Source organism: Coffea arabica, chromosome 2c (assembly GCF_036785885.1).
Source record: "Coffea arabica cultivar ET-39 chromosome 2c, Coffea Arabica ET-39 HiFi, whole genome shotgun sequence".
Classification (NCBI taxonomy): Eukaryota; Viridiplantae; Streptophyta; class Magnoliopsida; order Gentianales; family Rubiaceae; genus Coffea; species Coffea arabica.
The window spans coordinates 5,196,044-5,220,701 of NC_092312.1; the positions used below are offsets into that span (position 1 = coordinate 5,196,044).

The 24,658-nt window shown below is 35.1% G+C and overlaps 1 protein-coding gene, 1 long non-coding RNA gene and 1 pseudogene across 9 annotated transcripts; all 3 read left to right on the forward strand.

Moving 5' to 3' along the window:
* Positions 1-1,096: 1,096 nt before the first annotated feature.
* LOC113730341 (actin-related protein 5-like) lies at positions 1,097-8,606 on the forward strand (annotated as a pseudogene).
* Positions 8,607-10,430: 1,824 nt separating this feature from the next.
* On the forward strand, positions 10,431-12,779 carry LOC113730342 (large ribosomal subunit protein eL33w-like). Of its 2 annotated transcripts, XR_011838830.1 has the most exons (5): positions 10,431-10,588; positions 10,675-10,939; positions 11,037-11,079; positions 11,986-12,046; positions 12,528-12,779. XR_011838830.1 is itself a non-coding variant. In XM_027254975.2 (4 exons), exons 1-3 carry the CDS (start codon positions 10,557-10,559, stop codon positions 11,076-11,078), a joined length of 339 nt encoding a protein of 112 aa, XP_027110776.1. In that variant the 5' UTR covers positions 10,431-10,556; the 3' UTR covers position 11,079; positions 12,528-12,779. The 2 variants fall into 2 exon arrangements, 1 of the variants encoding a protein (XP_027110776.1); XM_027254975.2 differs by lacking the exon at positions 11,986-12,046.
* Positions 12,780-18,794: 6,015 nt separating this feature from the next.
* On the forward strand, positions 18,795-24,128 carry LOC113730345 (uncharacterized). Of its 7 annotated transcripts, none has more exons than XR_011838834.1 (5): positions 18,796-19,056; positions 19,157-21,454; positions 21,587-21,672; positions 21,770-23,327; positions 23,756-24,128. It is a non-coding gene; the product is annotated as an uncharacterized lncRNA (long non-coding RNA). The 7 variants fall into 7 exon arrangements; XR_003458318.2 differs by having other exon boundaries at positions 18,797-19,056; positions 19,157-21,089; positions 21,413-21,454; positions 21,587-23,327; XR_011838833.1 differs by having other exon boundaries at positions 18,795-19,056; positions 19,157-22,564; positions 23,254-23,327.
* The last annotated feature ends 530 nt before the right edge of the window (positions 24,129-24,658 follow it).

Below are 24,658 nucleotides of genomic sequence, written 5' to 3' on the forward strand. Positions count from 1 at the left end.
ATCTCAAGCAACGTTTGGATTAATAAAAGGGTGCAATTTTAAAGGAAAAGCAAATAAATCAAAGCAGAAAAAAAATTGTCTAACCATTTTGTTTGCGTTACTTATACAAAAAAAAAAAAAGAAAAGAAACACCGAATATTCTGAAAAAGAAAGGAAAGAATAGATTATGTATAGTTGCATTTTAGCTGTAACTGAATAAAATCTAATTGTAAACATACTTTAATACTTTATTTATTTTTTGTGTATTTTCACATTCATCTTGTTATTGCTATAATAAATTTATGAAATAATAATATTTAGATGAAAATTTTAATATTTTTTTAAGAGAAAGAAATTACAAGAAGTATTAAAATATAAAAAATTTTAAAATGTTAACAATCATCGCTACGAAATTTAGTATTCAAGATTTTCAATTTTTTCATGTTCAAAATCATGGTTAATTTAGTACAAATGACTAAATTGTTTCTGTCCATGTAAATACGTAATACTTCTTAAGTTGCAAGCATAGTAAAGTTATTTGATCATTCATGAGACAAGTGTTGGGCCCAAATGACTTACAGGGAAAACAAGTGCTATTTTCAAATATTCCGGGGAGGGTAGCGAAATTGATAGAAATCTAAAGGGGGCTTTCTGAAATAATACCTATCATCAACACATATAACCATCATTGACTCACCTAGGGTTTTAACGCAACTGTTCTGGGACTCCTCCATCACCCATTCCCCGCCGCCCCTCATCACCCATCAGAAAATGGTTAAGGGACGCCAAGGAGAGCGCGTCAGGTCATCTAATTTTCCGACTCCATCTCCATTTTCCCCTTATTCCGTAATTTCACTGAATTTGATTTTTCTCCCGACTTTTTGGGTTTAACCCCTGCAGGCTTTACGTGAGAGGAACTATATTGGGGTACAAGAGGTCGCAGTCCAACCAGTACCCGAACACTTCGTTGATTCAGATCGAAGGAGTGAACGCAAAGGAGGAGGTGGCTTGGTACCTCGGCAAGAAGATGGCGTACATCTACAAGGCTAAGGTTAAGAAGAATGGGTGCAGGTTGGACTTGAACTTAGCTCTGACGACGCCGCTGTTACGGTGAAGAATGGGTGTAGGTTGGACTTGAACTTAGCCCTGATAACGCCGCTGTTACCGTTAGGTAAGAGCGGCGTTGTCAGGGCTAGGTTCAAGTCTGCCCCCCAAGTCAGTGAGCGGCGTCGTCCGAGCTAAGAGGTAATATTAACTGTACTGCTGTTCCTTTATTTATCATTCCTATTTGGTTTGCTATTTCTTTTTCTTAAATGAATGTTTCTGTATCCTGATATTTCAGGGATCAAGGGTTCGGGTCTTCATGTACCCAAGCAATATTTAACGTATTCTTTATCCGCTTTTTTGAAAATTTTCCAAGGTTATGTTTATGGTTGCTTTTTGGTGAAAAATTTGTTACCTATACTTTCAGTGAGATGTTTCTTTTGCAATATCTGAATTAGAGTTTAATAATTTGGGTCATTTACGGGGATGCTCTGACTTGTAGAGTTTGGTAAACTGACCAATTGGTTAGATTATGAGTAACTTCAAGGTTGGTCGATATTTGGAGTTGATTTTTTGGGTTGGAGTCTGTATATAGGTATGTGGTCGCAATTTACTTTTGTTCCTCATATTGCTTTCATAAGCGGTTTCCCTTTGACAATGACGTGTGCTTGTACTAATTTTTGAAGCTTTCTTTGTTAGAATGGTTGTAAGAAGGAGCTGGTTTTTGTGAAGACTTTGCTTGAAGTTTTACACATCCGTCTTTATGCAATACTAAAATTTGTAGGCTATAGAGCTCAGCTTGAGTAGCGGATGGTTTTACCAGATTTCTTGTGTTGGATTTTAGTTTTACCAGATTTATAGTTATGGCTTAAATTTTCAGACATGCATCATTTTAGTGAATGATGAGGTAACATGGAGAAGTTTTTCATGAGAACAGTTTGTGTGGTTACTGATGAACATGACCAAAAAATGTGGGTTGAGAGAGAGCGAGCAAGATGCGGATCTGAAGACAATACAGAGGATGTCAATCATGCTTAAAATTGTCTGTGTTACACAATTCATCCAAAATATGGCTGTTAGATATGCAGAATTGATGGAGACTTGTGTGCACAACATGTGGGGGGTAAAAGGTACAGATTTTGTTAATTTTCACAAGTAATATCCCCTCCACATTTCAGGAAGCATGTTAGAAAAGATGGCACTGTGGCTAGTTTCCAAGTATTTTGAAACTTCCCCAGTATAAGTTATCCAAAGTTACTCAGACACAGTTACTGCGCACTCATTTTTTAAAAAATTATTCCAAATAATCTTCAATCCGGAGGCATTTCAAAGTAACTTAGCCGGTTCAATTAAACTGGTATACTTGGAGGAGGCATGCACGCAGAACTGAGCCGGTCCACCCTCACCAGGTCGACGCTAGGAAAGCCGCTTCATGAAAAGGTTCTTCTTTCTCTGCACATAAAACCTCCTCACCATTTGCAGTTGAGGTGGGAAAATAACTAGGGTTCACCTGCCACATCTGCAGTAATTACCCCCAAAAAAGAAAAGGAAAGAAAAATGCCATTCATATAGAAGATAGAGAGACAGACGGATTACAGCCAGTTCGATTCAACTCTCCCCATCGTCATCGACAATGGCGGTTCGTATTTCCGCATTGGGTAACAAAAGCCCTGATTCTTTGGTTCGCTTAGATTAATTTGCTTTGTGAAGTTGTGTTTTGATAAAATTCCCGATAAATCACACCCTTCAATTATGATTTGGTCTTGTGATAGCTGGGCAGGGGAGGATGAGCCTCGGGTTATATTCCGGAAAATTTTAGGCCTCGTCATAAAACCACTGGTATCTCTTGATATACATATGTTCACATATATTTGTAATTTTCACTAGTGTAATTTTTTCGGCATTATGCCAATGTTAATCTCTCTGCCTGTGAAGTTGGATTTGAACTGAATATACCATTGTGCTAGATTTTTCCCCAATCTTCTTCTTCTTCTTCTTTTTTCCTATTTGAGCATGGCATGAATGATGGAAAACTTGTTTTTAACCGGTAGGCTGGATATCACTTGTATATACTGGCTCAACATAAGCAAAAATTCATGGGTCATGTGCTTGCCAAATTTCTTTTACCAAAGATTTGATTTTTGATGAAGATGAATAAGCTTCAAATGTCTTCCACCCTCAATTTTTGGTGCTTTCCTGTAATTGAATTCTTTTATTTATTATTATTATTATTATTCAAATAATTGCATGCTAGGTCAGTATATCTGCTTCTTTGTTTTTGCTGGAGCACTAGATTGAGTGTAATTAATACAGTCAAATGATTTATGTATTTACATTTGTGGCCTTTCCTGTTCCACTCAACCTATAATTTATGATTTGAATGGAAAGAACAAAACCTCTGCATTCACATGTTTTAGATTGCAGAGGTTTTGGACTCATGGGTTCAAAATGGTAGCTTCACATGTTTGAATCTACACGTAGTTCCGAACTTCGACTTTTATAATTTGATTTTACATCAATTAAAAGTTTTTTCTGCATTCTTTCTAATGCACGTGAAACAGTCACAGTTGTTGGTGATCATAACCCAACGCTGCTAAGATATTTTGATTGCACATGTTCAGGACCTCGTTCATCTTTTGATGGCAATGTCGTTTATCAGTTTGAGATAATGGAATATATAAGTTTCATTAATTTTGAGTAGTAACTGGGTTTCAAGTTACCTTGCTGAAACTTTTCACTCTATATTCTCCAATGAATACTCTTTACTATAGAATGGTGATCAATTTGTTTCATAATTCTAATAGGATATAAAGCACACCCTCTGTGTCCATATGCGTCACACAGCAGTTACTTTTACCCTGTCAATAGTGAGATACTAAAAGTCGGTAATTTGTTAGACTCCTAAGAAGTATGTGTTATGTGTTACATATTGATAACTTGCTTTCTCAATCTGCATCACAAAACTTATATCTGTCATTTTGTAGAAATGTTCTCAGTGAATTACCATCTTGATTTTATGAGTATTTACTAGCCATATGCCAATCTTTGGAGTTTGTTAAGAATATAAAAGCCCCAAATCATTCTAGCCTTTACTGCTTTACATAATATTACCTGAGGTCACATAAGCAGTATGTTTGATATTCAAGCAGTTTCCTCCGAAATCCACCTTACTGTTTATACAAGTCTGAACTGACTAATTAACGCCTAAACGCTTAGCTTCAGTCATAGCAATTGTATATCTTACAAACCGTAAAGTTTAACATAACAAAGAAACTCTGATTGGGGGCTGTAGATGAATGTAGAATAAGGCAGAATACATGACACATAATGTAATTTTCCTTTTCTTTTTTCAGCTTTTCGTTAATCCAAATGTTTGGATATCTTAATATGTTCCATCGTTTTATCCAGGCGTGTGTTTTCGTGCACCCATTTGGTCCGGTAGTGGTTCAGTCCCCTCCGTGTTACCCCAGAACCTCCTTAGGTTCGCCCCCTCCCCCTTAGTGTAGGATAGATTAGATTATACAACAGTTGTTGTCTTTGAAAAAAAAATAACAATATGTTCCATCAAGTTACCTTCAACATGTTTGTATGATGCTATTTTGCATTGATTGGAAACTGAAACATTTCCGTTTGTTACATCTACTTTATGTTCACAGATCAAGTTGCTGAGTTGTGTGTTTTTTCTTGCATGTATAGATTCTTGACTTCGGTTTTGATCGATTAGGTGCTGATCAGTCGCAGGTACTGCTACATCACCTTTCAATTCTTTACTCGGCTATATCAAAGTTCTTTTTGGTGTGATCTGATGTAAAATGCAATGTGAGATTTATCAATTCGGAAGTTGCTGGTTTTTCTTACTGTCATCATATTTTATGTGATTATCCGGTTTTGCTTGCAAAGCTATATATGTTGTATAGCGTGAATAGATAGTAGATTTATTCCTGGAGATCTGTTTGTCATTGCATCCACCCCCCCTAGTTTTACTTATTAAACTTTTGTGACATTTCGTGCAGACCTAATGTTTCGTGTTGACTTTTTGTGTCATAAGCAGAGATTCTGATTTGCACTTTATATATAACTGAGGTAAATACTGTGGGCTCAAAGCATTGAATGTCTTCATTGATCTCCTTAAAGAATTTACAAGCTTTCTTTGCAGGCAATGGTTGACATCCCAAAAATGTTGTGGTTTAGAATAAGCTTTTTATGTCAATTTGATTCATTTCTTCATGTTTATTTTTGTGCAGCTTGTAGATGTCTGACTTCATTTGTGTTTTTTGCAATATTTATCGCTTCATATTTGATTCCTGAATTTCTTGATTTTAGATATCAGCGTTGGAAATATTCATGTAGTTGATTTGATGGCAGAACGGATTGACCATCCTGTTTTGATCACCGAGTGTGCTATCCAGTCTCGTTGTAGAATGGCAGAACTTCTTTTTGAGTCTTATGGAGTTCCTTGAATAGGTATGCTTGCCAGTTGTTAGTTAACTGAAGCTTCTGCTTGTTTGGGCAAATATTTTAGTTACGGTGAAACAGGGATGCAAACTCTTAATATTATTGTCAACTGCATGTTTTATCTTTGTATGGATGTAGCATGATTGACACACGATGGTCACAGCGTATTGTACTTGTATTTCTCGTTTTATATGGTCCGATGCCATGAGTGCTTGGACTGTTGCTATTTTAATGTATCACTTACTTTTTACTTTCCCTTTAGCAGCATTTGGTGTGGATGCCACATTCAGCTACAAGTACAACCAACAACTTGGAATATGTAATAGTGATGGTCTTGCAATTTGCTCAGGATTTATGACTAGTGATGCTGTTTGGGTATGCTTCACTTGTTTTTACTGAAGTTCATAGGGATTTTGTGGATAATTCCAATTTCATGGAGCAGTGAGTACAGAAACATATCCATCACAAATCTCAACTATGCGTCACTGCCGCAATTCTTTTGCTGTTCCATTAAAGGTTAGGTTAGTTTATTCTGAAGTTCAGTGCCCATACCAAGTCACTATCTTGATCTGGTGCCACTGAGTCTACTATTGGTATCAAGTATGAAAAGACCTACATTGAATAGATTATATTCTTCCGGAAGAAACATGTTGTTCATGTAGGGTACACCCATCCTTAATAATTTCATGAATTTTGCCATTAACTTTTTGTAGGTCAACACAAATATGCTTTGCCTATGACCTATTAAAGAATTAGTTATCTATCTGTATTTGCCGCATTATTCGTTGGATATGCACAACCTGTAGGCCTGTCCTACAAACCAGCCAAACACCTAAGCTTGAGCTTGGCATCATGGATTCAGCCAAGTACAGCATCATGTAGTTCGCAGGTTGCTCATAGGAGGATGCCGAAATTTTACTTTTAATGGGCAACCTATAATTGACTTGTGATAAATATTCTCAAACTATACGGGGGCAATACTTTAATTTTGTAAAGGAGTATTTTGAAGAATTCCAAATTTTCAAGGGGTGGAAAGGTAATATCTTGGATAAGTAGGGTGGGGGTGGTCCCCTACACCCCTGCAACCAAAGGTCTGGGATGGATTGCTGGAGATTATTGGTGGTGCAAGGTTTGCAGAGTTTGGTGTTTGGCATATGTAGCGCCTTGAATATAATATTTTAGCTCAAGATGCTTCTTTGAGGCTCAAGCTAGAAGAAAATGAATCACTGAGCTAAGAACCAAATTGAGCAGCTTCCTTCTCACTGGGGACTAGGAATGTTTGATAGCTGAGCAATGGTTTACTGTGGGCAATTAAGAAGCCAGAATAACAAAGTGAAACATTAACACCTGCATGTAATACCAGTTAATGTATTCAGTCTCTGATACTTATCCTAGTGTTATATGAAGTACTGCACCTTAACAACTTGCAATGGTCTACAATGTATATGTGTAAGTTTGAATTCTTATCCATTTTTCCTATCACAGTTCATAAATGGAGAACCTGCTTACGAAGCATGTTGCCGAACTAGTGTTGGTGGATACCATGTTACCGATTATCTGAAGCAGCTTCTTTCACTTAAATATCCCCATCACATGTAAGCTTGAGAATGCCGGTCCCTCTGTAAATGCAATTGGAACTTTTCTTCATTTGTTTTGTAGTCTTGATCGCTTATTTTTTTTAAAACAGTTCTAAGCTCACATGGGAAAAAGTTGAAGACCTTAAGATGGAACACTGTTACATTGCATCAGATTATACATCAGAAGTCCGAATATTTCAGGTAGTGTAGTTTGGTCTTTCTGACTTGTCTGCAACTATTCTGCTTTGCTTCTGCAATCATCTAAGCAATTCAACTTGTAGCAGAAAGGGGATAAAGAAGCTGAAGAAAAGACCAGGTGCTGGCAGCTTCCTTGGACTCCTGCACCAGCTGAAGAACAACCTTCAGAAGAAGAGCTAGCTGGAAAGGCTGCTCTAAAGGAGAGACAGGGTCAAAGACTAAGGGAGATGGCTGAAGCAAAGAGGTCCTCTCGAATTAATGAGCTTGAAAATGACATTAGAGGTTTGGAATTCCTCTTAAAGCAGCTCAAGCTGGTTGAAGAGAATAATGTTCCTGCATTTCTAAAGAGAGACTGGCTATGCCTCTAAACAGGAAATAGAATCTAATCTGGCAAAGGCAATACAATCTTTATGCAAAGCAAAGGGCGAACAAGTTGAAACTGAGGAGAAGATGGACGCTTCCACGGCTGACAAGTATAATCTTGTCAATGTGCCTGACAATGTGCTGACACCAGAGCAGGTGTGTGTTCCGATTCCATGTGTTCTAACAGATCTTTGTCTTATAGTTTCTGTTGATTTTGGTATTTTCTACTGCACAGCAATTTCTAGTTAAACAAGATACAAGAGCAGTGAATGGCTGCTAAATTGGAACCACAGTATTGTTTTCATGTAATGTTCGTAACTTTCAGAAATTTAAATTTTTCACTCTTGTTTCCATGGCAGCTTAAAGAGAAAAGGAAGCAGTTGTTTCTCAAATCCACAACTGAGGCCAGGCAACGAGCTAAACAGAAGCGGATTGAAGAGGAATTAGAAAGAGAAAAAGCAAATGAAAATGGAGGAGGAAAAGCGCTTGTATGTTTGTGATTCGCAAGCTTAACTTGTCTAATCATTGCTTGATGATATTGTAGATATGTGGTCTCTTTTACGTTGTATTGTCATTACATTATGCTTTGCTTCTGAATGTAGAGAGAAGCCAGACGTGATTTGGAGGATTTACGTGCTAAATACCGAGAGCTTTCTGAGAGAGTGGAGCAGCGAAAACGCTTGAAGCCAAATGGCAACAACACAAATGGGAACCAAAATGGTTCTGGAGGTGTGGGCCGTGGTGAAAGATTGAATGTTGCTCAAAGAGAGAGGATGCGCCTCCTGACAACAGCTGCATTTGATCGAGGGAAGGGCGAGGACACTTTTGGTAGCATTTGGGAGTTTTGTGGGGTAGAAAATGATGGAAAGCATTTGATTTGGATAAATGAACTCCTACTATTATGGTTACCACCGAATGTGGGCGGAAAGCATCGAAAAAAAGCTAAGAATGCCTAATAAAATTTTTCTAAATGCCAATTTTGTTCTCAAATGTGTGCTGAATAAATTTTTATTAACACACACACACACACACACACACACATATATATATCCAAAATCATCACTAATCCTACCTTAACTCAAAAACAATATTAAAATCTAATTTTTTTCCTTTCTCTTCTTTTCTTTTCTTTCATAATGTAGCATTTTCTATCATTTGTTTTCTAATCTAAACATCCAAATTAACTATAAATATTAGAATTTGAAAGATTTTGAAAAGAAATTGAACGATACAAAGTATGATATTTTTAAAGAAAAAATTCACAATAGATGGCTAATGATAAAAAAATAGTAAAATTTGTTCAAAACGTACATCATATTTTACAAAATAATTTTTTCGTCCTTCATTTAAAAAAGTGTATTTTTACGTTTCTTACAAATTGATATTGAACAATTTTGGTACCTACCTAAATTTTTGACTAGTTTTTTATTGGAATCTATCACATGCTTTACACATGATCATTTTTTAAGGACAAGATTGTCAAATTAAAATTTACATAATTTGATCCATAGTTCCTCATATTTAACAAAATAAAATTTTGTCTCTCATATTTCACAAAATAAATTGTATCATCTCTCATATTTTATAAAATAAATTTTTTCATCCCTTATTGACTATGTGTACAAATAATTTTTTAAATCTAACTAATTTTACTTAAATAATATGAATAGCATGTAATTTATTTTTATTTGCTTTCATCTAAGTAGACTAATTGTAGTTATACACATGCTATTCAATAGATATATACATTGGTTTAAAAATAATAATTTTATTTTAAATCAATATATATTTTTATTTGATTTCACCATGTGAATCTATTCAATATTTATGGCTTTTTCCCTTTTGTTAATAATTCATTTATTGAGTTATATAATAAGGTCATCTAATAAATCGGTCCTAAATCGAATTCTATAGTCATGCTAACAAATTGTATTTTAAATATGAAATTTTGACTCGCCACTTTTAAGATCAATAATTGAATTAATTGGTTTGTGATTGTTTTAAAATTTGAAAGTGTCAATCATTTACTTCTTTTGTCATACTTTTCCTTCGTTTCTTTTTTCTGTTCAAATTTAATTCAATATAAACACTTGATAATATTTAGAATTAAATGTTTTCTTTGTTTTTAATTTTTGAATAAAAGTAAAATGAACATGAGTAGAAAATTAACATTTTTTTAAACTTCTTTATATATCTATTTAATTTCACTTGAATATTACATTCAGACGAAATTAAATAAAGATATATTATATGCTATTTATATTGTTCATGTGAAATTAAATAGACATATATACATGAGTTACTTTTTAAAGTTATTTGCATATATGATCAATGATGGATAAAAAAATTTAATTTATAAAATATGAGGGTCGAAACAATTCATTTTGTAAAATGTGAGATATTATCAATCAGATTATGTAAATTTTGATTTGCTAATTTTGTCCTTAAAAATGATCACGTGCAAAGCACGTGGTGGATTCCAATAAAAAAACTAGACGCAAATTTAGGTAGAGATGAAATTTGACAAATATGAATTTGTTAGGGACGTAAAAATACACTTTTAAAAGTGAGAAACAAAAAATTCATTTTGCAAACTATAAGAGGTGTTTCGAACGATTTTTCCTAAAAAAATATAAAATATGCTATGTTTTATTGATTTATTTCTTTAATTTACGGGTCTATTATTTCACATGTTTTACAAGAAATTTTCATCATTTGTAATTTACAGGGAAAATAAGTGCTATTTTCAAATATTCCGGGGAGGGTAGCGAAATTGATAGAAATCTAAAGGGGGGTTTCTGAAATTATACCTATCATCAACACATATAACCATCATTGACTCACCTAGGGTTTTAACGCAACTGTTCTGGGACTCCTCCATCGCTAGCTACAAGCAGCCCCATCACCCATTCCCCGCCGGCCCTCATCACCCATCAGAAAATGGTTAAGGGACGCCAAGGAGAGCGCGTCAGGTCATCTAATTTTCCGACTCCATCTCCATTTTCCCCTTATTCATTAATTTGATTTTTGTCCCGATTTTTTGGGTTTAACCCTGCAGGCTTTACGTTAGAGGAACAATACTGGGATACAAGAGGTCGAAGTCCAACCAGTACCCGAACACTTCGTTGATTCAGATCGAAGGAGTGATCACAAAGGAGGAGGTGGCTTGGTACCTCGGCAAGAAGATGGCGTACATCTACAAGGCTAAGGTTAAGAAGAATGGATCTCATTACCGCTGCATTTGGGGAAAGGTTTGCCGGCCTCACGGTAACAGCGGCCTTGTCCGAGCCAAGATGAAGTCCAACCTGCCCCCCAAGTCAATGGTAATACTAACTGTACTGATGTTCCTTTATTTATTTTTCCTATTTGGTTTGCTATTTGTTTTTCTTAAATGAATGTTTCTGTATTTTGATATTTCAGGGATCAAGGGTTCGGGTCTTCATGTACCCAAGCAATATTTAAGGTATTCTTTATCCGCTTTTTTGAAAATTTTCCAAGGTTATGTTTATGGTTGCTTTTTGGTGAAAATTTTGTTACCTATACTTTTCAGTGAGATGTTTCTTTTGCGATATCTGAATTAGAGTTTAATAATTTGGGTCGTTTACAGGATGCTCTAACTTGTAGAGTTTGGTATTATGAGTAACTTCCAAGGTTGGTCGATATTTGGAGTTGATTTTTTGGGTTGGGAGTCTGTATATATAGATATGTGGTCGCAATTTACTTTTGTTCCTCATATTGCTTTTATAAGTTGGATTCTGTATATATAGATATGTGGTCGCAATTAATTTTTGTTCCTCATATTGCTTTTATAAGTGGTTTCCCTTTCACAATGATGTGTGCTTGTACTATTTTTTGAAGCTTTCTTTGTTAGAATGGTTGTAAGGAGGAGCTGGTCTTTGTGAAGAATTTGCTTGAAGTTTTACACATCCGTCTTTATGCAATACTAAAATTTGTAGGCTTATAGAGCTCAGCTTGAGTAGCGGATGGTTTTACCAGATTTCTTGTGTTGGAGTTGAGTTTTACCAGATTTATAGTTATGGCTTTAATTTCAGACATGCATCATTTTAGTGAATGATGAGGTAATATGGAGAAGTTTTTCATGAGAACAGTTTGTGTGGTTACTGGTGAACATGACCAAAAAATGTGGGTGGAGGGAGAGCGAGCAAGATGCGGATCTTAAGACCATACAGAGGATGTCAATCATGCTTAAAATTGTTTGTGTTACACAATTCATCCAAAATATGGCTGTTAGATATGCAGAATTGATGGAGATTTGTGTGCACAACATGTGGGGGGTGAAAGGGACAGATTTTGTTAATTTTCATGAGGGGACTTTGATTTGTTAAGTAATATCCCCTCCACATTTCAGGAAGCATGTTAGAAAAGACGGCACTGTGGCTAGTTTCCAAGTATTTTGAAACTTCCCCAGTGTAAGTTATCCAAAGTTACTGCAGACACAGTTGAAAGCAATTTTGTTGATCGGCGCAGATTTATCCTAATTTAATATAATGAGTTAGATTAGCATTCAATAGCTTTAAGTTGACTTCTTTTTGGACACAGTTTGATATTCTGCTGCTGGGGCACTGATGTGTAATGTTTAGCTTGCGGGGGGTTTCTCATATGCATGTATGCTACATTTTCCATGTTTGACCTGTTCCATCTGGCTATGACTAGATTTTTGCAATTTGTTGGAGCTCCTGAAATTTGATAACTGCGTCCATGCTGTGGAGTGGTACACTAGACATTCAGAAGCTACTCCTGATTTTTGTGATCATTATCTGTTTCTACTGTTTCCATTCTTAGTGTTGCCTTGAATTAGGTTTTGTTAAATTGGTATGGAGTCGTTTTTGACTATTTGCTTGGCTACTAGTCATTTGTTTGGACATTTACAGTTTTCTTATGTTGTTGCAGTGTTCCAGCAAAAGTAGGAGCAGACTGCTTGAGGTCATTGGTGGCTTTAGAAGGTCATTGGTGATTGAAGGACGGTATTTAGAGTCAAAATATACCCCTTTTTTTGTGGACTTACCCTGGTCTCTGAATTTATCATGTTTGTTTAATACTATGAATTGAACATGCAATCTGATGAGACAAATTTTGATTGTTTGGATTTATCCTTTTTCACTTGGGTGTTTTTGATCGTTAGTCAACCAGAATTATTGTTGATTCGTCTCTTCATGATGTGACTGTGGGTATTGTTTGAGGTTAGCTTCCTTCTGATTTTCTCGATAATTTGCTGTCGATCAAATCAGTTGGGAACGTTCCTACCCGGTTCTTGTTTACATCTGGTACGCGAATCTGTTAACGATAGCTCTTCTTCCTCTGACTTTTTCCCAAGAAAATTGTTGAACTAAAGAGACTCTATAGTGAATAATAAGTGCGGCTTCTTAATTCTTATACTGGAAGGTATGTCTGCATCGGCAGGTGGTTTTTTTTTTTTTGGTTGGCCCGCTTTCGAACTCTTTTACCTCTTTCTTTTGACAATTTCTTAACAGGTTAATTACCTTTACCTCCCTCAATTTTTTTCTGTATTTCAATCAGCCCCTTCGGTGTGATCAAATTACAAATTCATCCCCCAAGATCAAAATTTCAAAACTATCACACCCTTACCATTTGTTCTATAACGTTGACCACATAATCATGTTTCCAATATATGAGCAAAGATTTATCGTGAAAGTCCTAAAATGTCCATGTAAACCCGAAGTTCTTCTTTTCCTGTGTTTTCATGCGCAATTAAGTGGGCCTTGGAGATAAAAATTATGGAGGCGCCTCCAAGCCAAATGCTTCGATTTTGCAATAATACAACAAAATTTCACTAAAATAGATCACAATTCTTCTAGGAAATAAAGAAAAATTAAGTTTATCAAAAATTGAGAAGCCCAAAGAATTTGTTCCAAAAATTTATGAAAATATAAAGGGAAAAAAAATAAATGATTTACAAAATAAAGGACAATAAGCTATTAGTTCTTTAGAGCAAGTCTTAAACGGTACATGCAAACTAGGATAATCTCAAGGGAAAAAAGGGAAAAGAGGAATGAGGTTTAATAGATGATTTTTGCAATTTCACCGAAATATGCATACCCAAGCACTCAAATTGCCGATCTACCATAATCTTCATCATATCCATCTCAAACACCATAAAATCTTCAGAACATTTAGGGTGAATTAAAAATAAATTCTAACCGGCTTTCAAATTTATCCAAAATTTAGTTTATCGTGGTATGATTTCTCAATATTGTATGCTTTTTTGGGTCTTGTGTATTTCAATGGAGGCTAGAAAAAGACGGGAGGGCAGAAGGTTAGCGGGTGTCTTGGTGATTGGTGAAGCATACTTTGCAATCAGATTTTGCAGCATCCCAGGCTACAAGGGCTAAGATCGAGGGGCATGAAGGTAGGATCTTGAGAGCTTGGACAATGCATCAAGAATTGTAGGGATGGAAGAATTCTTTCGTCTTTCTTTGTTCTTTCTTCCTCATTGATTTTTTCTTCTAGCCCCTGCTTGTTTCTTTGAAGCAAAATTCTCTGTTTTTGGTTTCTGGTAGCTCATTTACCAATTTCATTTTTGGCATGTTTTAGATGACGGTATTGTTATACCTTTGTAACATCCGTTAATTGGGTTTAAACAGTGTCATTTGTATGGGGTGATCGTTATTTGATTAAAACTCAAGGTTTATTTTGTAGTTTGGCTGAACCTCCGAGGAGTTGTATGTAATTAACCCTTCCTTAACCTTAATCTTTTCTAGTTACTATTTCGTTTCCTTAAAAATGATGTTAAAAATCAAACTGTTTGCATTGGCATCCAAGAATGTGAGAATATGGGGTTATTTTGATGGGTAAAAACTTGAGTAAATTTGGTTTTCAAAAATTCAATGATTCAGAATGCGTCACTTTTCGAATTATTTGCATTCGCATCAAAGAATATGAGAATGTGGGGTTATTTTGATGGGTAAAAGTTGGGATGAATTTGGTTTTCAAATATTCAACGATCAAGATTGTGTTATATTACTTGGTAAGCGAGGTGACACAATTTAGATTATTGAATTTTTGAAAATTGCAAGTGATTTAACATAATTTAGATCATTAAATTTTTTAAAATTGCATCTACTCAAGTGTAAGTAATTTTAACATGGATCAATCTTCTTCTTGTGGAACGACTTGCAGGGGTAACTTGGTTCTTTATTTTTTCTTCTTTTGGATAACTGTCAAATTTTACATTTCCGACTTTTTTATTGTGCTTAAGTTGTCCATTTATCCTTGGATCATTTTGCTTACGGAGCATTGGCCGTCCCCTAGAAAAAGTCCAGCACCTCGAGAACTTGGAACAACAAAATCCCGATGGGGCGTGCGGAATGGTAGGCCTTTGATGGATGAAGACCCCGTCATCACCAACTAGGGTTGCAAACGAATCGAGCCGCTCACGAGCGGTTCGAGTCAAGCTCGAGCCAGTTCGAGTCAAACTCGAGCTCGAACTCGAGCTAAGAATATTAAACTCGTTAGGCTTGCGAGCTTGAGTATATATACATATATATATATATTTTTTATTTTTATTTAATAATAAAATTATGTATATTATATATTATATATTTTTTATTTTCATAGTAAAATTACGTATATATCCTTAATATTTTATTATTTATTCAGAAAAAATATTATATTATTTATTTTTTAAAAAATAAATTTTTTATTTTTTTCGAGCTCGACTCGACTTGATTTGAGTCGAGCTCGAGCTCGAAAATTGTCGGCTCGTCGAGCTCGAGTTTGGTAAAATTTAGTCGAGTCTCGACTCGATTAGCTCAAAACTCGACTCGACTCGACTCGTTTGCAGCCCTATCCCCAACACACCAAAAAAAGAAAAAAAAAAAAGGAAAGAAAAGAGCAACAAATGATTTGAAGAGAAAAGTGAGGAAAGGAAGCGCGTTAAAAGTGACATTGTGAAAGAGGAAGCGTTGCCAATTTGTTTCGGGCCAGATTTTAATACCAGTATGAGCCCTTTATGTGTTACTCTGTTTATCTCGTCTAGGGATGGCAACGGGGCGGGGTTGGGGCGGGGGACCCCTCCCCCGTCCCCCGCCTCCAGCTCCCCCCGCCCCGCCCCCACGCCCGCCTTGCCCCGCTTCCCCCACGGGGGCACCCGCGGGGTTAATAAAATTTTATTATATATTTTTATTATAATTAAATTTTAATAAATAATCAAGTACTAAAATATCAACACATCACCAAATTATTATTCATTGTAATTTTACAATTGAAACTCATAAAAACAATCAAACATAAGTTATTTGAATACAATCCAATATGATGAAATAAATATAACTAAAATAGTCAAATTTTCACTTTTAGTACAAATGCAATCACTAATTCATCATCGTATTTGTGTTTTTTTTTTTTGAGAAAAAAGTGTTATTCTATTAAGTGTAATTAGAAATTTAGTATAAATGTATTAGTAAATTTAGTATAACTAATTAAAAAATTCTATTAGTAGACATGTATAATTATTCATATAATTGATAATATCAATTATATTATATAAACTAATATACATTATATAATACATCTAACTAATAATATCATTATCATAAGTTTATAACTAATTAACTTACATATAATATATAGTCATTTATATATATATATATATATATTTTTTACGGGTGCCGGGGCGGGGGATGGGGCGGGGAAGTATACCCCCGCCCCGTTTCTAAGCGGGGGGAAAAAATTCCCCCCTGCCCCAACCCCGCCCCGTGAACCCCCCGCTGGGCGGGCACCCGCCCCCATTGCCATCCCTAATCCCGTCGCGTTCTGATGTTTGTTGGAGTAAAATGAAAATTGGTTCTCAAAGAATCAAGCAGGCACGACACATTTTACTATTTATCCAGTTGCTGTTATTTACACACATCATCAAATACCAAAACCAACAAATAAAAAGGAAAAAAAATGTTATTTGATAGTGATTTTCTATCATAACCATCCCCATTTTTTTGATTGAGTGACGTATTTTTTATTTTAAGTTTTAACTGACTAGTTTTTTGATTAATTTTTGTAAAAAAAAATATATTTGGAATTTTATACGAGGTCTCTTTCTTGCCATAGGAGTTAAGCCATACTAGTTAGGTTATCTTTATATATTTTTATAACAATATTAATATAACTATTATTATTAGTAGTAGAGAAGATGTGTGATTTTAAATTCTAGCCTCTGAACCTTAATCACTTTGAATCAAAATGACATATGATCATGACCTCTTATCCTTAACCCCCTAGACCAAGGAGTTTGAACTCTAGTTTTGATATAAATTTTTGTTCGTGGTGCCCCTATATTTTACCTTGAAAATTCATCGGGCAAATTGTATTGATTTTTTTATCTAACAAAGTTGCCCCTACACTTGCAACGAAGAACCAAATTTAATTCTCTCACTAGAAGTTTAAGCGCATGTTGTTATAATATAACCATCATAAAAATTGTAACTAACAAAATAATTGTAATTTGATAGAAACAAATTTTACAAGGTCATAGTTTTGCCTCTTTTGTTAAATCAATTATAAAAGGACATTATTTATACGCATAGTAGGTAAGCCCTTAACAATATTCTAAGTAAACTTAAAAAAAGGTGAAAGCGTCGTCTTGAAATAATGTTAAGCATAAACATGATAGTTTACTAAGAATCAATTGATGAAATTAACATGATTTGCTAATGAATGTAATGTTTCTCACGTTTTAAAAAGAACAAACAGGGTTGCTGGTTGATATTTTCTTATCATTAATATTTAATACCAAAAATTTAGAAGCCTTTATTCCTCAAAATAATAGCATCTACAATTAGGGGTGGGCACGGGTTGGGTACCCGTCCCTAACATAATTTGGCTGACTAGACCTTAATATATCGGATCAGTCATTTTGCGACTCTAACCTGCTCCTAATGTTTTCGGGTACCCGAATAGCGGGTATCCCAAAAAAAGGGGACGGGTCATAGGATACCTGCGTCTAAAAAAAACTATTTTCCAATAAAAAAATTTATTTTTCATTTAATATCAACATGTTTTTTAATAAAGTCCATATATCATCATTCTCACACATTTCATCAAACAATCAAATCGATCTCATAAATTTATTACATATTAGAATTATAATATCTAATGGACAAAACGAAATTTTATAATAATTTTGAGTACATCACCATTCTCACACATTTCATCCTTATACAATACAACAAACACAAGGATAATAAGTATTTGGTAACTTTCCCAACTTCCTTAAGGATGTTATGGTACAATACTACATCCCAAATAAGTTGATTGTGAAATCAAGTTCGGAAAAGAATTGAATATAACTAACTATTTTTTCGAAAATAACCAAAATAACCTTAAAAAATCTTCCCCAACTTCTTTACATATTTGGAATAGACCTTATGGTATTAAAGGTGATGAAAAAGAAAAATAAATTTCTTAAACGAGACAAATTTAAGAGACATAGTTGCAATAAAATAAATAAATAAATGAAAAAGGCAAATGTTTTAATTATCTAGCTAACAGAAAATTGAAACTCCAAACACAAATTTTTAATTGAATTGATGCAAAATTTGCAGGAAAGATCGATGAAGGTAGAATAAAAATAAAAAGAATGAAAGGGATGAACAATTTTTATAATAGAGTTTCACAATTTTTTTTTTATTTTGTTCAGTTTGTTCGTGTTTCACCGAGAATATTTGCTTTCTTCAAACAAAATGAGGAGAGGTGGATTATACAGAATTAGAATATGAGGCTGTAAGCCACTTCACTTGTCCTTAAAATTAAAAATTACAAAGTTATAAAATGATCTATAATTTTTTAATATTTATAAAATATACCTTGTGGGTCGGGTACCCGCGATTTTTTTTTATCCGTACCCGTACTCGATTTTTGCGGGTACCCGACCCTCATCTGCCCTGCTAAGAAAAATCGGATCGGATTCATTGGATTTTTGGATCGACCGATTTTTTTGCTCACCCCTATATGCAATAACTAATAGATAAGTTTTTATTCCTCAAAGAATGTGATTTTGATATTGTAGGAGTTATTTGTTTTTTTATCAATCGTCATTCCTATTCCTACTCTATCATAATCTATTTAGGGGAGATTCAACTGGGCCTATAAAGAACCGATAAGGATAGAATCACTATTGAACTAGACAAAGTGCACTACGCGCCCATCTGAATTTAAAGAACCATATAATGTCATTGGTGAGAATCAAGTTCGAACCCTTGTCCAATATAAATTGGAAAATGAAATGGCATCAGAAAACAAATGAATTTGGAATGAAGACCTCTTGTCCCCAATATAGTTCCTCTCACCTAGGGTTTTACCGCAACTCTCCTCGGACTCCTCCATAAGGACCATAACTAGCTACAAGCAGCCCCTTCCTCACCACCCATCAGAAAATGGTTTAGGGACGCCAAGGAGAGCGCGTCAGGTCATCTAATTTTCCGACTCCATCTCCATTTTCCCCTTATTCAGTAATTTGTTTAATTGAACTTGATTTTTCTCCGCATTTTTTGGGTTTAACCCTGCAGGCTTTACATGAGAGGAACTATATTGGGGTACAAGAGGTTGCAGTCCAACCAATACCCGAACACTTCGTTGATTCAGATCGAAAGAGTGAACACAAAGGAGGAGGTGGCTTGGTACCTCGGCAAGAAGATGGCGTACATCTACAAGGCTAAGGTTAAGAAGAATGGATCTCATTACCGCTGTATTTGGGGAAAGGTTTGCAGGCCTCACGGTAACATGGAGAAGTTTTTCATGAGAACAATTTGTGTGGTTACTGATGAACATGACCAAAAAATGTTGGTGGAGAGAGAACGAGCAAGATGTGGATCTGAAGACTATACAGATGATGTCAATCATGCTTAAAATTGTTTGTGTTACACAATTCATCCAAAATATGGCTGTTAGATATGCAGAATTGATGGAGACTTGTGTGCACAACATGTGGGGGGTGAAAGGGACAGATTTTGTTAATTTTCATAAGGCGACTTGATTTGTTAAGTAATATCCCCTCCACATTTCAAGAAGCATGTTAGAAAAGATGGCACTGTGGCTAGTTTCCAAGTATTTTGAAACTTCCCCAGTATAAGTTATCCAAAGTTACTGCAGACACAGTTGAAAGCAATTTCGTTGATCGGCGCAGATTTATCCTAATTTAATATAATGAGTTAGATTAGCATTCAATAACTTTAAGTTGACTTCTTTTTGGACACAGTTTGATGTTCTGCTGTTGGGGCACTGATGTGTAATGTTTAGACTTGAGGAGGGTTTCTCATATGCATGAATGCTACATTTTCCATGTTTGACCTGTTCCATCTGGCTATGACTAGATTTTGCAATTTGTTGGAGTTCCTGAAATTTGATAACTGTGTCCATGCTGTGGAGTGGTACACTAGACATTCAGAAGCTACTCCTGATTTTTGTGATCATTATCGGTTTCTACTGTTTCCATTCTTAGTGTTGTCATGAATTAGGTTTTGTTAAATTGTTATGGAGTCGTTTTTGACTATTTGCTTGGCTACTAGTAATTTGTTTGGACATTTACAGTTTTCTTATTATATATCAACACAACATACAATGCACCAAAGAGGGTTATTGTTCACTTTTCGTTGTCATCACGTGCTACTCACGTGAGTTATCTAAATTGGTTCTTCTCGGTGCTCCAGCATCGCCCATGGATTTCTGATGGGATCAGAGGCTCATGTGATTTTCTTTCTTCTTTCGCAGATGTCTTGAGCTACCAGAAGAACCTTGCCTAAAATGATGATTGGCCCGATTTACCATCTTTATCTGTTGGATATTGGCCATGAACGCTGCTCTAAATTTCAACATAACATATTATCTCTTCCTACCGGCTCACCCTTTTCTTCACTTTGGTTTTCATATTGGTTTCTCTTTCTAGGGTTTTCACATCTCTTTTTCTGTCTGGCTTGTCTTTTCTCCTTATCCTTTCCTTGCTCTAATTGTGGCTTCTTTTCTTGCGTACTTCCATCTTCTACCCTAAAACCTCAACCCTTCTTATTGTGATATCATAATGTGATGATATTATTATTTGATTTTGGGGGTTTTTTGGTTCATATGTGATTTTTGGGGGTTGTTTTTTGTTTTTCGTTTCCTATTCTTTTGGTTTTGGGTGTTTGTGTCTTTTTATTTCCTTTATTTTTCATGTATCTGCTTTTCCACTTTTAGTAGGTCTCCCTGTATTTGGATTTGGCCATTGCTCTATCTACATGAAACTTAGGCATATGGAATTATTATGTGATTTTTAGGGGGTTGTTTCTTGTTTTTCCATTTCTGTTTCTTTTGCTTTTGGATGTTTGCTTGTACCTTTTTATCTGCTTTCTTTCTGATCTGGCCATTGCTTTGTCTTTTCTTTATTTTGTCCTGGTTACTATCAGTTTGCTTCAAGTAGAATGTGTTCTCAGAGTTGCACCGTCTCCGCAGCTGACCACACATAAGGTAACTCACGACTCTGCCTTCCTTCCTTTCCTTTTTTTTTTTGGGTCTATTTTTGAGTGATCCGAACTATTTTTTTTCACTTAGAGATTATGTAAAGAACAATTATTACATCAATGGCTGGCCATAGCCAACAACATATTTTGCCATTGGTTATTCTGCGACCTTGCCCCTCCTTCCTTCACTTTTCTATTCTTAGTGGTCTCTCGATGCTCTGTGGTTCGTTTTTTCCCTTTATACCCAAATGATATATTTTGATTTCCTCTGGTTGCTAGGGACTCTTGAAAAACAAAGCTAATGATTAAGTGTTTTCCATTTCATTATAGGAGAAATAATTGCAGGAACAAAACAACTTCTTGTCAAAGCAGGTGCATTGGATAAACCTTACTTTTTGCATCTTTAGATGCATTTTCCCCTTATTTTTACTGTTCCAACTCTCATCCTAAGTGCAAAGAAAATAATCATTTGTTCATTATTCGCACCTCCAATTTGAGTTAAAGGAAAATGAGAACATAGTTACTGTATGCTGCTCATCTGCAATCTGAGCTGCTGCCTGAGTTGGTGCCCTTTTCTTTCTTAAAATTAGGTACTGTCTCTGAAAATCTCTTGCCACTATTCTGTGTAAATAGACACATGCCGATCCCAGTAATTCTGATGCAACTTTTGATCTACTACTATTGCAGAAAGACCAGTGAAGGCTAGGCTGCAACCCACCAAATTTAAAAGATCTTTTCCACTGTGCTTCTAAAAATTTTGATATCGAGATATACTCTTCACCTTGGAGAAAAATCCGTTTCGTGCTTTCAAGAGAATTATATACATGCATATGACTAAACATTCTCCAATTTGATTCACTTCCTCAACTAATGTTGTTAGATTATTTATTTTATATTCTTCGAATTTTATTTGTATTTTATTAGCAAAATTGATGCAATTAAGGAGTTTTTTACACTTTTCCTGTGTATTTTCCTTGCAAGCAAATGGACCCTTAGGCAAAGTGGATGGATGGAAGAGATGGTGGTGATGCGAACTTGTTCATACCATCTTGGCTGGTTTATCTCATGAGTAAATAATGACTAAGAAGGGAAAACTTCTTTTTGCTTTCAAGCCAGAAAAGTTACTTGTCAAAATAATTATGTTTTTAATTTTGTTTTATTCAGCGCCAAACATGCCTATCTTAATGAAGTAGGTATTATGTGCATGATACTATGTATTTTGTGTTTGCGATGCTAATTAAATTGTTGATAAGAAAATACTTGACACTTTCATATAGTACTTTAATACCCAACGAAAAAGAAAGTGTTTTATGTGAGTTGTGTTTTTGGCTGGTGCGTAACTCTTATTTCAAGGCCAATGTATGAGGCTGTTTATTTGTATGTTTCATTCGATAGCTTACGTCTGCATTTTGGTTGATGGCCTTGGAGTAAAGCAAATACATGGATTTCTTTCTGAAGACTTTTATTCAAAGAAAAACTAGGGTCAGTGAGTTCTTGCTATATATGTGTGTTCTTTATTTACTTAAAGCATTTGGATTAATAGTGAGTATTTTACACATTGAATGCAGAACTCCCATGTAACATTTTTATGTCAATTTTAGTTCTGGTGCTATGTCAACCTTGATTTGATGTGTGAAGCCCATGCCCAGACCTATGTAATGACAAAAGTCATGAAATTGATGCAAAATAGGTAAAAATGGAAACTAAATGAGTTGAAGAGATGTAAGAGTTTGGTCTATAATGGATTGGAAGAAGTATAAGGAGGCAAGTGAAAGGAACAGGGGTTATTGGCTTGAGGATGCAGTGGAAATCTCATGTAGTGAGAGCTTTAATTATTAGTATAGATTCTATTTAATAGGAACTTCGGTTGGTTATTGAAATTAATGACCTTACAGGGATATAATGGTATCTTTTGCAAACTTATCTTAACAAATTTATAAATGTCTTCATAGTTTTTCGTCTCAATTATTTGCTTGTCCTTTTTTCTTTTTTGGGTTAAAAAGAAGCATTCCCGAGAGGGGGAAAGAATGATCAATGCCTTGTATATTTTGCAAAGAATGACACTGGGACTTGCATTTTGATATGTCATATGAATGATTTAGCAGACATTTAGTTGTTTCATTTTGCTTACATGAGGTTTGCCCTATGCAACTACCATGATAATCCTGCAGAGCTGTCGAACGAGTTGTGCAGGTCCATTTGTGCTCCTTCCATCCATTGCTAAAATTTGCCGTTCATTTAACAGGTTAGCATATTTGATATATAGTTAATCTTTTTCTACAATTTCTTGGCTATTTGGACAATCTATTCTGTTCTTTTCTTTTTATTTGAATAATTTATTTTTCAGTAATTTTATTACTGTATGCTGTTTGGATTGTATTTTGTAATTTTGGCTATCAAAAATAGTTTTTAAGTAGTAATTGTTTTTGCTTCTTTTGCTTAAGCATCATTGCACTCATAGGGTTAAGCATCGTTTGTTATTTTCTGTAAGGTTCTAATGGTAGCTCACTTGGATCTATTTGTAATTGTTTTTGAATTTCTTTAGTTTGTATTCTGTCCCGGGGAATTCATACACTGGATATACTTGTCCTAGAAGATTATTTCTTGAATTTTCGTCTTCCTCTATTTTGCAACATAATTACTTTATATTCTTGTCTTACTTTTTACATGTAGAAAATTCCGGATCACATTGATTAAAAATTAGTTGAGCATCGCACTCCAGACATTGTTCTTACAAGTGGAACTAGAGTTTACAGTATTGGAAACAGGAAAGATAGATTTCATCGAAAATGGAGCGACTTTGTTGCAGATCATAACCTCCAAGATGGAGACATTCTACTCTTTCTTCCTCAATCTCACACTTTGTTTGCTTTGTTAATCTTTGAAACCAATGGAATAGAAATTATTTACCCCTGGCATCGCACGTTCATGATTTAAATATTATGTTTGTAGATTCTGAATTATCAATGAAATTGGTCGTCCGATGTAATGAAATGATTTGTGGTTCGTACTTAAGAATGACTTCAGTAGATTTAACCTTTTTCCACTTCCAGTTTTATCCCCCTTGTTGTCTCTATGGTGAACTTGGAATTTGCACTCTTGGTCTCGGAGGTTCTATTCCCTTCTATGTCATTCCTTTATTCTATTATTAATTTTTATACCAGGATCAAATAGTTAACTTTCCTCCTACTGTGTATTATGCATGCAATAAATTTCCGTTTACGATATTGCTTTTGGACTGTAAGCAATACCAATTCCTTCCAGAGCATAAATATAATATTGTCTAATTCATGAGGTTTATGTATTCCAACCAGTAAAGAATATGTACCGTGACCACAAGGTACCTAATTCAATGACAATATCGCTATTCATATAATGTCTACTTATCCAAGGGTTGACGGGCATAAGCGTTATCTATTCCACCCCGCAACGCCGCGGTTATGCCTCCCAGTGTTGTTGCAGTGTTCCAGCAAAAGTAGGAGCATACTGCTTGAGGTCATTGGTGGCTTTAGAAGGCCGTAGGTGCCAGCTGAAGGTCATTGGTGATTGAAGGACAAGATTGTTAAATTAAAATTT